General features: G+C 45.5%; 1 protein-coding gene across 3 annotated transcripts in view; it reads right to left on the minus strand.

Moving 5' to 3' along the window:
* Window positions 1-2226: 2226 nt before the first annotated feature.
* Window positions 2227-12415, minus strand: part of GRIA1 (glutamate ionotropic receptor AMPA type subunit 1) — a 119828-nt gene continuing 109639 nt past the window's right edge. For 2 of the 3 annotated variants that reach the window (XM_005523598.3, XM_005523599.2), the window contains exons 15-16: window positions 7055-7189; window positions 2227-5101 (exon numbers count right to left, since the gene is read on the minus strand). In XM_005523598.3, coding sequence (XP_005523655.1) covers window positions 4913-5101; window positions 7055-7189 — 324 coding nt within the window. In that variant the 3' untranslated portion in view covers window positions 2227-4912. Of the gene's footprint in view, window positions 5102-7054; window positions 7190-12415 lie in introns of those variants that run through there. The other variant, XR_015774028.1, reaches the window with a different exon arrangement.

Below are 12415 nucleotides of genomic sequence, written 5' to 3' on the forward strand. Positions count from 1 at the left end.
ACTCATCCCTCTTGTACACTCAAACCATCAAGACCAAGTGTCTGGAAAAAACCAGAGCAGCTCTGTGTAAGAAGGAAGGTGGGAAAGGTGTCATCTTTGTAATGAAGCTTGAGCAACATGGATTTGGGGCTTGCATGTGGATTTTGCCCCAAAAGCCCTGCCCTCCTGCAGGCTGCTGGGCAGCTGTTCATGGCACTGTGATATCCTGATGTTTCTGTTATTTAATTAATTAACTGGGTATCAGAGATGAGAGCATGGGGACTTCAGTCAGCAGCCAAGACACAAAACCAGCACTGGTGGGTGACAAACTGATTGATGCTCACAGGTAATGTGAAGATAGCTGGGGTATCTGTGTTTAGGAGGGGCCAGCAGCCATCAGAGAACAGGCACACAAGTCTCCAAAAGGTATTTGGGGTTAAACTGGTACCTTTGCTGGTAGGAACCCATGTGTTCCTGTCCTCAAGGTGGTGCCTAAGCTCTGACATGTGGCTTAGAAATGTGCACAGAAGTGTTCCTCTGGGACCCAGAGCCACATGTGAGACCTGGTGACCATGGCACTGGAAACTGAGCAGGAGCCTGTGTTCACAGTGAAAACTTCCCCATGCCTCCCAAAACTCTGATGGACACAGCACGGAGTTGCTGGAGCTCCACAGGCCAGTGGTACCCACAGGTTTACAGAACACTTTGAGGCACCCTCTGTTCCTTCCCTGAGCTTAGATGATTTAAGTTCTCCTTGCATTTGGTGGCAGGTAGGACAAACAAGCCCAGCCAAATCTTTTTGGAACGGCCCAGCTCTAAGTCCTGACCCCACAGCAAAGGAATGGATTGAGCAATGCATCTGTTCCTCTCCTGCTGCACTTCAGGGTTCAGTGAGGGTTTTTTTGCTTCAACAACTGCTGAAGAAGGATTCTTGCTGGAGACTTTATTACAAGGAATATTTGCTTTTGCCACTAGGAGGAAATTTTGTCCTGTTTATGCTAAGGTATAAAGGAACGTTTCTTGTGCATTTTTGCAATATCACTGGGAACCAAGATTAAAGCACTGGAAGGGCATTTTGTGTCAGAATCCAATCCCACAGAACAGCACTGGATCGCTAGGGAATTGTGGAAGACCAAACTGGGCTGATCCAGCATAGCCTGCCCTTGGGAAACCTCTCCTTCAGGCCCCAGTGCTTGGGAATCTGTTGTTCTTTGAAGCCTCAGGGTTCACTGCCCCCTTGAATATGTATTAATTCTGTCCCTTGCTGATTCTATATTTAAAAATTACCAGTGGGTAAAGCACCAATTGTGGATGCTGAAGATCTTGGTTCTCTGACCTTGGCCCTGTGGGATGCCTGGTCAAAAGGCATTTCTGTGTCTCAGCTTTCCCAAATGATAACTGGCAATAAGGATATGGGAAAGGGAGTCCTCCCACACCTGCAACACCAAGAGCTCCACAAGAGCATGACATTAAAGAGTGCAGTTTACCTCAGTAGTTGTCAGTATTTGCATAAATGTCCAACACCCTTTAAATTCTCCTCTTTTTCACCCTCAACAGGCTTTTGGATGAGCAACTTGGCAGGTTGGTTGTGTGAAAACTGAGTGAGAAGCATCTTAAATGCATGGGAGCTCCTAGGAAAACTGATCCTGGTAGGGATTTTTGGACCAGTGCTGGTTCTGAGTTTTCTCTGAGCTGGCCATGTCTTCCCTCTCTGTAAAAACAAGCTAAAATCCTCTAACAGCCCTCCTCAAAACAACCCCACAAGACTCCAAACAAAGCAAAATCATTAATTTTGAACCCAATGAATATTTGGTTTCCTGACTCTTGGGTAAATATTAGATAGATTCCCAATTTCAACCTGAAGCAGTTTATTTGGCTGCTGTTCACAAGTCAGACACAGCAAAAATCAAAGAAATCTCTTTTGATTCAGGTTGGGTAATATTGCCTGAGGGGTAACATCATTTTCATTTCCACACATCCAGCACTGGCACAAAACTGCATGGACAGGTATGAGAAATGGATCATGGATCCTTGTTTCTAAAATAACAGCTGATAGTTTCCTATGTTGTGTAAATAATAATTGCCAATAAAAATGTTGTTTGAAAAAAAGAGAATGTGAAAAGAAAAACACCATTGCATTTGATAAACCAAAATCCTTTGTAGTACTGCCAAAAGAAAAAAAAAAGATAAAAGAAAGAAAGAAAAACCAAAAGAGAGTTAAAATAAATATAGCTGTTAAATAAAAGATCCAGGTACCAAAGAGCAAAATTTAATGAAAGCCAAAACTGTTAAATATGGAATCCTGTTGAGAAAAAATGTCAATGTCTTTAAGAGTTTTACCATTACTCTATTTTTAAGAAAAGTGTAGTAAAAATACATATTACAAGTTTACATTTTCCACGCTTTTGTCTTATTCACCTATTTTTTTTTTTTTTTTGTAACCCCTCCACCGATCAAAAGCCTTTGACAGCTGCATCTCACATCTTCATGTCACAGGTGGCCAGTTCTAGCACTGCTGCTGCTCATGAGACTGCTGTCACCTGCTGCCACAGGGTCCTGTTCCTGGATGAGGATGGGGCACTGATGGGTACCAGCAGCCCGTGCCCACCACACTGGCCTGGAACACGACAAGAGCTGTGTCAGGAGACTCATCTGAGAGCTCTGCACACAGAAAAAGGAGCTTGTGCTGATAAGGATTCCTCCACTTGTGCTAGCGTTACACAGAACTGAAGTTAAAATTAAGAAAAGCAGATTAAAATAATGATGAGCAACAGAAAGCGCCCCGGTGTTTGGAGTGGCTTATAGCAGGGTTCATGTTCAGCAATGAGAGATGAAGATCACAGCGTTCCCAGTTTTGGAGACAGGACTACACTGGCACAAGACATGCTGTGTCCAGGCTTAGGGCCTTGACTCTGGCTTGCTGGTCTCCAAATTGTTGCATGACAAGTGGATGAGAGGAGTAGATGCTTCAGCCCAGGCTGGTGTTAAAGGTGGTAAATGTATTGCTCTGCACAGTCATACACTAATGGAAACTGGTATTCACACAGTTTCCAGTCTTCTTCCAGATTCTTCTCATAGACTCATGCCAGCCATTTGCCTCCATCATTTTCTCTTCACCTGCCTCCCTCCTTTCATGGCTCTGCTCTTGCTACATTGCAAAAAACAGAAAAGAGCAAAGAAAATGAGAAAAAAAAGCAGCTCAGAATGCTCCAGTAGCAGCTCAGTGCCTGGACAGGTATTTGTCGAACTCTGTGAGAACTTTTGAACTTTATCTGCCATCAGTGAGATGGGACCAGGCCCAGTGGGCTGACTGTGGCCTCTGCCCCACAGATCTTCTCCCTCTCCAGATATTCCCCTGGGAATCCTTCACTTGAGAATATCACACCCCTGAGGTGTCTCAGGCCCACCAGGGTGGGAAGCATTTGTCTGTCCATGCCAGAGATTCACAGAATGAACCTTTTGTGTGGTTCTGGAAAACCATCCTTGCCCCCTTGATCTCCAGGCCTGTGGCTGTACCCCCAGTCTGGCACTGGGTTTCTGCAACACCCAACACCGAGTTGGGGGTCAGCAGCCTGCTTTCCTGGCTTGTGGATGCTTCCCACCCTCTAAGGATACGAGTGGGAATATGCTACGGTTGGCTTTGTCCCCAGACAGGCCACAGCTTGAGGGGGAGACTGAATGTGAGCAGCACTGATGCTGCTGAATGTCATGGTTGCTTGAATTAAGCTCTTGTAGGATCTCCTCCTTGGTCTGCTTCAGAGCAGCTCCTTCCAGGAATCCATTCTGGCCAGCGACCTACAAAATGTCCCTGTGAGATAGAAAAGGATGGCCATAAAGGGATTTCAGAGCAGAGGGGCAGGGGCGAGCCCGTTGCAGCCCCATGACTTGTAGCACGTTGCGCTGGTTAATTGGCAGCTGTCTGGAACTGGATGTCTGGAGATGGCCTATCCCCGGCCCGAGGTGGTTCCCTGATGTGACCACCAGAAAGGGAGCACACACAGAAGCTAAGCAATGAAGAAATGGTTCACAATTGCTTATTAGCCCCCAATAACCTGGGCAGGAGAGTCATACGGGAGGGGAACATTTACTTTCCCTCTTCAGCAGCCCACCGTGATCTTTAGCCCAACCCTCTGCTCCGTTCTGCTGCTCTCCACTCCAGGCACGTGATTTTCCTCTCGAATCACCACTCATGGTCTCTGGAAGAATTACTGCTCTGTCCACACACTACCTGGGGTTTCCAAACTCACCCATGACTTTTCCCCCTGTAAAACAGCCTCATATTTTTGTTCAGGTTTTTTCCTGCATGGAGTCCTTCCTGCTGCAGGGAGAGCCGGGGGCAGCTCCGTCTGCCTCGCTGCGATAACTCCACAGCCCGAGTTCACCACAGAACAACGAAGGCAGGATCAGGATGGACAAAAGAGGTCAATGCTGATGCCCTGCACCGAGTTCAACTTGCCACGTATTTCTGGTTTTGCTGTTAGTAGCTCAGACATTGTGGTTTGCATCCCAAACTAAACCGGACTGAAGGACTGAGCAGGGAAGGGGGAAAAGGGTGATGTTACCCTGACACCACAGGAATTAGTAAGAAAAAATATATATATTGCACACACTAAGACTTATTAACAACCAAGTTAAAACAAAATGGCATAGTCCTCATTAGTGTTCCAGTGGTTCTTTGATCAGGGATGGTTCACGAGTCTGTAAAATCCCATTACACTCTCCTTATTGCAGTACAGACCTGTTTCTGTTCTCCTGCCAGTGGATCTGTTTGCAAATAAAAAGGGAAATTGATTTGATTTCCTTGAGAAGATCCATCCAATTGTCCCTTCTGTCATCATCGTTTGTCTTGTTGGTGTTGGGTATGTTTTTTGGCTCTGGAGGGGTGGAGTTGGGCTGCCCCTGCTCTCACCCAGGCAATGGGTCAAAAGGCCAATTATAATCCTGTAGCTCCCAGGGACATGCCAGTGCTGTGGCTCATGCATGGGATCGTCTGCATGGATTTGGGGAAATCGTGGCTGACCACACGTCCATTTTCTCCACTGCCTCCTGCTGCAGCCGGCCTGGGAAGGGTTGATGTCTGTATGGCTTCGTTGATTGATTGCTGTGGGATTAAACAAAAACCCTTTTTAGGAGAGACGGGGGGGGTCTCCCCCTGTCCTTTGCAGTGTTGGAGAAATTACAATATTAACCAGTGTTGTCTTTCTGTTACTGTTCTCCCCTTCCTTGTCTCCATTCAGACTCTCACTTTCTCTGTGTCCCCACTGCATCTGCTCTGTTCATTCACACCTCTTCTACATGCAAAATTAAATGTTTCAGCAGTATTTTGGGGTATAAAGCATCAGTGCCATATGCCAAAAACCTCTTCGAACTCTAAAACATAGGAACAGTCATCCTGGATCTGAGCAGAGGTATTTTACACACTTCCCCCATAGAAATGCTATTGCTACTCCAGGACTGTTTTGCACAGTGGACTCTGACTCACTGCAAACATATGTTTAACTTTGCTCATGTGAGAACTTGAGCATGTGCCTATGTTTTTGTCTACAGTGATGACTGAGGTAACTAGGAAATGCAAGCCTAATTCAGGAAACCAAATTTCATCTTCCTGTTCCAGATAGATCCAAAACGTCCGCTTTCAGAGATCTAAGGAAACCACCTGCTTAGAACAGTTCAACTAAAAGATAAAGCCAATTTGGTTTCTTTGCATTCATGCTATCTCCAAGGTCACCATCATTCTTTCTGGACTGGGATATTCAGGTGAAGAATTATCCATGGCAGATAAATTTGGAACAGCTACTGAGCTATTGCATTCTGACACTTTTTTTGCAGTGCATTTGTGCCCTACATAGCTTATCAGTGAGCACAAATTATGATCTAATCTTTGTAGTTCCATGGACACAATTTACTCACATTATTTTACCCCTGTGCTCAAGGTACTTCTCATTGCCTTTGGCATTTCCTGAACCTCAATGGAAAAAGAGCTGTAGCACATTTTCAGTGCATTAGAAATGTTATTATTGCTGCCAAAACACTCAGCGTGCTGTGAAATGGTGACATAAAACCCAAAGAAGAGGCTGCTTATTTTCCTTTTGATTCTGGGTGAATTTCAGTGAAATAAAAACCCATTTGGATTTTTTGAAACTCACTGAATACTTCATATGCCCAGAACAAATTCCATGCTCATGGGAGAGGTCAGGATGAGGAAGGCAAGGGATGTGTCACATATCCCACTGCCTCCTTGAACACCACGGTGTCTGTATGAGGGATTGCCAAGATATACTTGCTCCATAGATGCTGCATTAAATGTCTATCTCCAAGGCTCTCAAATCTAATCCACTCTTGACATGACTCTCAGAAATTCAGGCACACCAGAATTTAGGGCTGAACAGATCTCCTGGGCTGTAGGAAATATGCTTCTGCAAGATCATGGCAGGGTGGAATTAAAAAAAAAAACATTACAGGAGACATTGGAGGCCAATTTCTGCCAAAGAGACCCATAATTCTGAAATCTGGAGGCCCACATCATTCATTCCAGGGCAACAATGCTCTGAGCATGTATTGGTGTTGTCAGCCTGGAAACGGTGCCAGCAGGGTGCCAGCAAAGGGAACAGCAGGATGTGAATCATTACTGCACTCCCCCAGTTTTATCTTGCTGTTAAGAGCCTGGCTTTGGGGATTTTTCCATCTTGCAGCAATGGCTGTATCACACCAGCCCCTGCACACTTCATCCATGCTGCACACACATTGCCATAGTCTGCCTTCATTAATTTTAAGGAATTTCAATGTGTTTCTGTTGCCGCTTGTGCTGTGGTTTTGCTCTGTGTGTGGATTTTGAATTAACATCCTGCCACATGTCTGATCTTGCATCAGCTCCCCATGACAGCCCACTTGACCCTCTTTCAGCTTCCTCAGATGGTCCTATTCCTTTCTAGCAAGTTGAGTGACACAGCCACTTCATTATCCCTATGTCTTGGCTTTCCACCCATGGTCTGGGCTGCATCCGTCTCTGAAGGCAGCTTTGGAGCCGGGGGAGGATCAGAGAGAAGGTGTGAAAGGCCGTGGAATGGGTTGCCACCTTCATCCGCTTTGATTCACTTCTGGACTTGTAACAAAACTCGATTAAGGCAACCAGCATGGCGAGTCCGAGCCCACCGATGAGGATATAGAAAACCCCCGCCACATTGCTGAGACTCAGCGCGCTCGTCTTGTCCTGGAAGAAAAAGGAGAAGGGAGGGAAAGGAGGGCACACGGGAAAGGAGAACAACAAAATTAATATGGAATTGCTCTGGGAAGGATGCTGCACAATATAGCAGTACTGCCATTGCATCATCTTCCCCTTTAAATGAACAAGTGGCATTTCTAAGAGCATTTTAAAATTTTTAATTCAGTGTCTAGTAAATCTAACATTTCCCTCACACAAACAAATAAACATTTCCTCAGCAATGTGACTCTTTGTAAAGGTTTGGGAATCTCTGTTTCTCAATCAGCTAACTTAAATGCTTGTTTTATCCAAAATGTCTAGTTTGAATTATTGATTAAAAGAGGAAAAAATTTGAAGTTTTCCTCCTCTGTGACATTTGCTTGTCCCTGATGTCTAGCCTGAAATAACCTGTTCTCTTGGAAATGCTCATTCCTTCATTCCTAGATTGTTTCCCCCGCAAATTCTGTTGCTGAGCAACACATTGAAGTGGATGGGCTTTTTTCCTTTTTTTTTCCTTTTCGATTCTGGGGTTGAGGTGACACCTGAGCTGTCCTCAGAAACTCATTTGATTTCTATGTAATAAGGCAGTTATTTCATATGCAATCAAGACCTGCTGATGCATGTCTAAGCTAATTATTTGGTTGGCAATAAACAGGGCTATTAATGAGCCGCAACTTTTAGTCAGCAGCTACATTCTGATTTTACAGTTGCCTAATGAATCGTCACAGCTCTCTGGGGAAGAGACAAGGCTCAGAAAGACTCATTTCACTGCGAGAGAAACCAAGTTCCCACATCTAACCCTGATGTCACCCCCGGCAGTTTTCAAAACCTTCTCCTCCACAATGACCAGGTTGAGTTGGGGTGTGAGGATAATCTGGGCAGCAACAGGATCCCAAACTTGGCTCAGCTCAATATGCAAGGCTCCTGTTTCTAGGACAGGCTTTCTCTACAGTGAACCAGAGTCCTCTGCTCTATGTTTGCTGCTGCTCTGCAATATTGACTCAATACCTATTTGACAGCAGAGATTCCCCAGGGCCAGCCCAACAGCTCAGTGCAAATCTGTTGGGGCCACCAGAGTCTGAGCAGCATTGACAGCCCTGCTCTGTGGATGTGGGAGGAAAATTGCATGTGGCTCATTTGAGATGTAGCCACAGAGTTAAGGGACAACCCTGGTGCCTGTAGAAGTGCCTGCAGCTCGTAATGAAGCCTCTGCACAGTTCTTGGTGTTCTTCTCTGCTACTCCATGGACACGTGGACTGGTGGGTGGCACAGCCTGTTCCTTGCCCTTGTAGGACAGTTGATTCACTTGCTTTTCTTGGCAGGTTTTACAAGAAGCAGCCCACAGTTTTTAGGAAGGGAGGGGATTCAGGAAACAGAAAAGGATATTGGAGTGGTGTTGAAAGGGTCCAAACTGGAACATCAACATGAGCATGGAAGGTTTCAGTACAGGACAGTCTGCCTGACACTGGTACATTTTTTCAGACAAGCATATTTTGCAAAGGATTCTGTCTTTTTCTGTATTTGGGTTTGATGGCAAAAAAAGTCAACCCTCAAGGCATGAAAACATCTCAATTTTCACAATTAATAAACCTCCTGTAACAGAAGAGAATGTAATTATTTTTTTTTTTTAATTAGAAGAAAAGTGGGTTCCAGTCAAGAATGTTAAAAAGATATTTTTTCTTCTATTTCTCCTTCATCTGACCCACTGCCTATGCAAGCTGCCAAGCTTCTTCCCAGCTGGAGCTCCCACTGTGGCCTCTGGTACCATGGGGAGAAACTTTCCATCCTGAACCCTCTGCTGGAAGATGCAAAGGTTGTTATGGGACCATCCCTGCTGAGTTTTGGTAGCTGGAGGAAACTCCACGAGTGACCTCATTTTCTGTGCTTTGCTGATTGATCACTTTGACAAGGGACTCGTCACGGTCACCGTGTGCTGCTGGAAAGGTTGGGTTTCTCCCTTGTACAACCTTCATGCACTGGTCCAGTTGCAATCTTGACGCTTCCTGTGTGCCCTCTGTAATGAGAGATTCCTGCAAATATCCTCTTAATTTCTGCAGTTTCAGTATTTGAAAGATTATTTCTCTGGTCCTTTCTAATCTGCCTTCATGCAGTTTTTCCCCCAGGCTTGACTGTGTATTTGTTCAGCCATCTCTTCTCTGCAGATTGTTGGGTGTACTTCTAAGCACCAGTAGATAAATGCTGGGAGTTTTTTAGTGGTTATATAGAAAACCAGAGCAATTATTCTGAGGAAACTGTGTTACAACGTATCAGGTACTTTGCCTTTAAAATTCAGTCTCAAGGGGCTGCTCCAACTTCAGGGAGGGATAAAGACACTAAAAGGGGGCTGCCCTTCTCAGCATCCTAATCTTTTAGCCTGCCTTTTTAATGAAATGTGGCTGATCAGCACATGCTCTCTGCTCAGAGGGAAGAATGGGGACAGAGATGCAGGTGGAGCAGCCTCTTTATCTGTGTATTACTAATAATTGTCAGCCTGTACTTTCACCTTGATTGAACAAAAGGGTGGAAATCTCCACAATGTAAAGAACGTCCAAGCTTTGTGTTAAAGGATGACGCTATAGACAAGAGAAAACCTATTGATACTTCAATAAAAATGGATCAAATAAATGGATCAGTACAATCCATGTAATAGTCTTTGACTTGCAGCCATAGATCCTTAGGAAATCTGCCTTCCTTGGCTCTGCTGGGCATGGGAATACACAAATTTCAGGGTTTATCTGCCACAATATTTATTTCCACCACCAGTTTGGGGTTCATGGTCCAACGAGGCATGTCCTCAGCTGGCTGCAGTGGCAGAGCAGTCTGGCAACCAGGAAGGCTGCTGGTTCTTAATTCCCACTTTCCTCCTCATGCGAGCAGCAAAACAACCAGTAAGAGAGAGGAGATGTCCAAAAGCAGTTTCCTGCAGTACCACTACAATTCATTTTGGGGCTGTTATGTTTTTCTTGCATTTACTTTGCAGTAGCATTTTTATTGTTATTGTTATTGCTCTTATTACTGCTATTCCTATTATGACTGTGACAATCTGGGTGAACTGAACATTGTCTTATCCAGAAGGCAAAGGAAAGCATTCAGAGACACAGTGGTGGGCAAAGATGCAGGGAGGGGAAAAAGCAGCCTGAGTTTCACTTCTGCTTCCTTAGCAAGGTTTCTCCCAAAGAGCCAAATTCCCAGATTCCCGGGGCACTGAGGAATGCTGAACTGCAGGGGCATGGCTGATGGCACAGCCTGCTACCACGAGCAGGCTGAGAAGTAAAACTGCTCCTGTGGTGATGTTTGACTTCTTGCTCATCCTCCTTTTAATATCCTTTTTCTTCCTTCCCTCTCCCAGCAGGACGTGCAGAGATCTTTGGGCAGGAGTGACATCTCACTGCTCCCATCAACTGCAGGACCTGACCCACCTGAAAGGTCAAAAGCCCTGAGTGCCTCACTGAGGCTCTGCCTGCTGTTTCCATGCATGGTGCTGCCCCAGTAATGCTCATAATAACAAAAAGTCACAAATTATTCTATTTGCTTGAGAGGACACTCCCCTCCTCTCTGCTCAGGCTCTGTGACACCAGATGCTCTCCTGCAGAGCTGCCCATCACTGAACCAGCTTGTTAGTGGGAGTGTAAATGTCACTGCTCATCTCCCGCAGCAGCAGGGGCCTGACGTGGGGGGAAGATTGGCAGGTGAAAAGAGAAAGAAAAACCCATCTTCCCAAAAGAAAATCCCATCTTCCCAGCCTTGTTGCTGCAGCAACCGGGCACCTTCCCGTCTGTTACTCTCAAACGTGGCACCATGTCCATCATCCCCTTTGTCATTATTTAACCCTTGTTGGTTGATAGGCATTGGGGCCCATTTTTCCCAGTTTCCCAGCAGGGCTGGTCCCTTCTGCCACCCAGTGTGAGCAGAGCCCATTGGCAGCACAGGGTGGTGGCACCTTGAGTTGTTGCAGTCTCCTGAAGATGAACTGTCCATAGAGCAGGTGGCAGCTCCAGAAGCTGAGCTTTCACCCCAAAAGCTGGGCAGACTTTAGTGGGATAAGGCCTGAAGCTCAGCAATGAAGGACAGAGCCCTGGCCATTGTCTCAGAGTGCTGCCAGGGGATGTGCAGGAGCACATGGATGGCTGGGGATGAGGCTGCTCAGCATAACACACCTTTGATTTGAAAACCTGCCAATTTCCTGCAAAGCCAGGGCAAGGCACTAGCAGGATTTGTTCCTTCTTTTCTTTCTTTTTGTTTTTTTAATTTTTTTAACAAAAACAAAATTCTTGCACTGGAGAAGAGGATTAGGAAATGTGTGTCTTTGATAAAGGTCTTATAATTGCATGACACACCTGGGTGTCCCTGAAAGCAGCTTGCTATCCTAGGTCTAGGAAAAAAAACTCCCAATGCCTTGCAAAAGCCCAGGAAACACGTCCATCTGCCACAGAATTTAGAGTCTACCTTGTCATTACACTTCAACAACACAAAGCATCCCTTGCAAGCCCATTTCATAGCCTGCAAAAAGTCCATCCTGTGCTTGTTTGCAAAATCAGGTCCTTCTAGGGAAATGCTTATTACAGTGTCTGTCTCTCTCCTGCTGTGGCAAGTAGAGGGGACTCAGAAGAGCTGAGAGACAGGACCAGAAACTGCTGGATGGTTTCTAGCTATGTGCAGTGCTGGAGGTGAGTGTGTATGGAAAAACCCTGCACCTGTGTGAAGGGGTGGCTGCTGCATGTTCACAGTGGCAACAAGAGCAGCAGGGACATTGCTGCCCAGTGCAGGACACTAACTGGGATGTCCCTCTGTCTGGGAAAGCAGCTGGAGCCATGGGTTGAGTGTCCAGCAGCTTGTGGGGTGTCATGACATATCAAAATACTCAGCAAAGCAGGAGTGTTTGACTCTGGAGTTTGAGTTCAGGTCCACTAATGTCTCTACTGTTTCTTCACAGGAATTTCTCTGGATAAAATACTTGGTGGGCAATAGATAAGTAAGCAGATCAAAATCAGGATGCACAGAAATCATCTGGGACCAATGAAAATAAGCCTGGGAAACACCAGAATTTTTGCTACTCTTGGATTAAAAACCTTAGTCATAAACCTTACATCCAGCTAGACCTTTGCACCTCTTCATAAGCACTCATTTATCATTCTGAAAATCCTCCAACTGCAAACTAAGCTAAGCTCAAAAGTAGGCAGAAATGGGAAGGTTTTGTTGTGTCTGTGTAAGGAAAAATATGAAATAGCCTCCAGC

This window comes from Pseudopodoces humilis, chromosome 17 (genome assembly GCF_049639895.1).
Source record: "Pseudopodoces humilis isolate 2021_Gansu_Grassland_sample_001 chromosome 17, ASM4963989v1, whole genome shotgun sequence".
Taxonomy (NCBI): Eukaryota; Metazoa; Chordata; class Aves; order Passeriformes; family Paridae; genus Pseudopodoces; species Pseudopodoces humilis.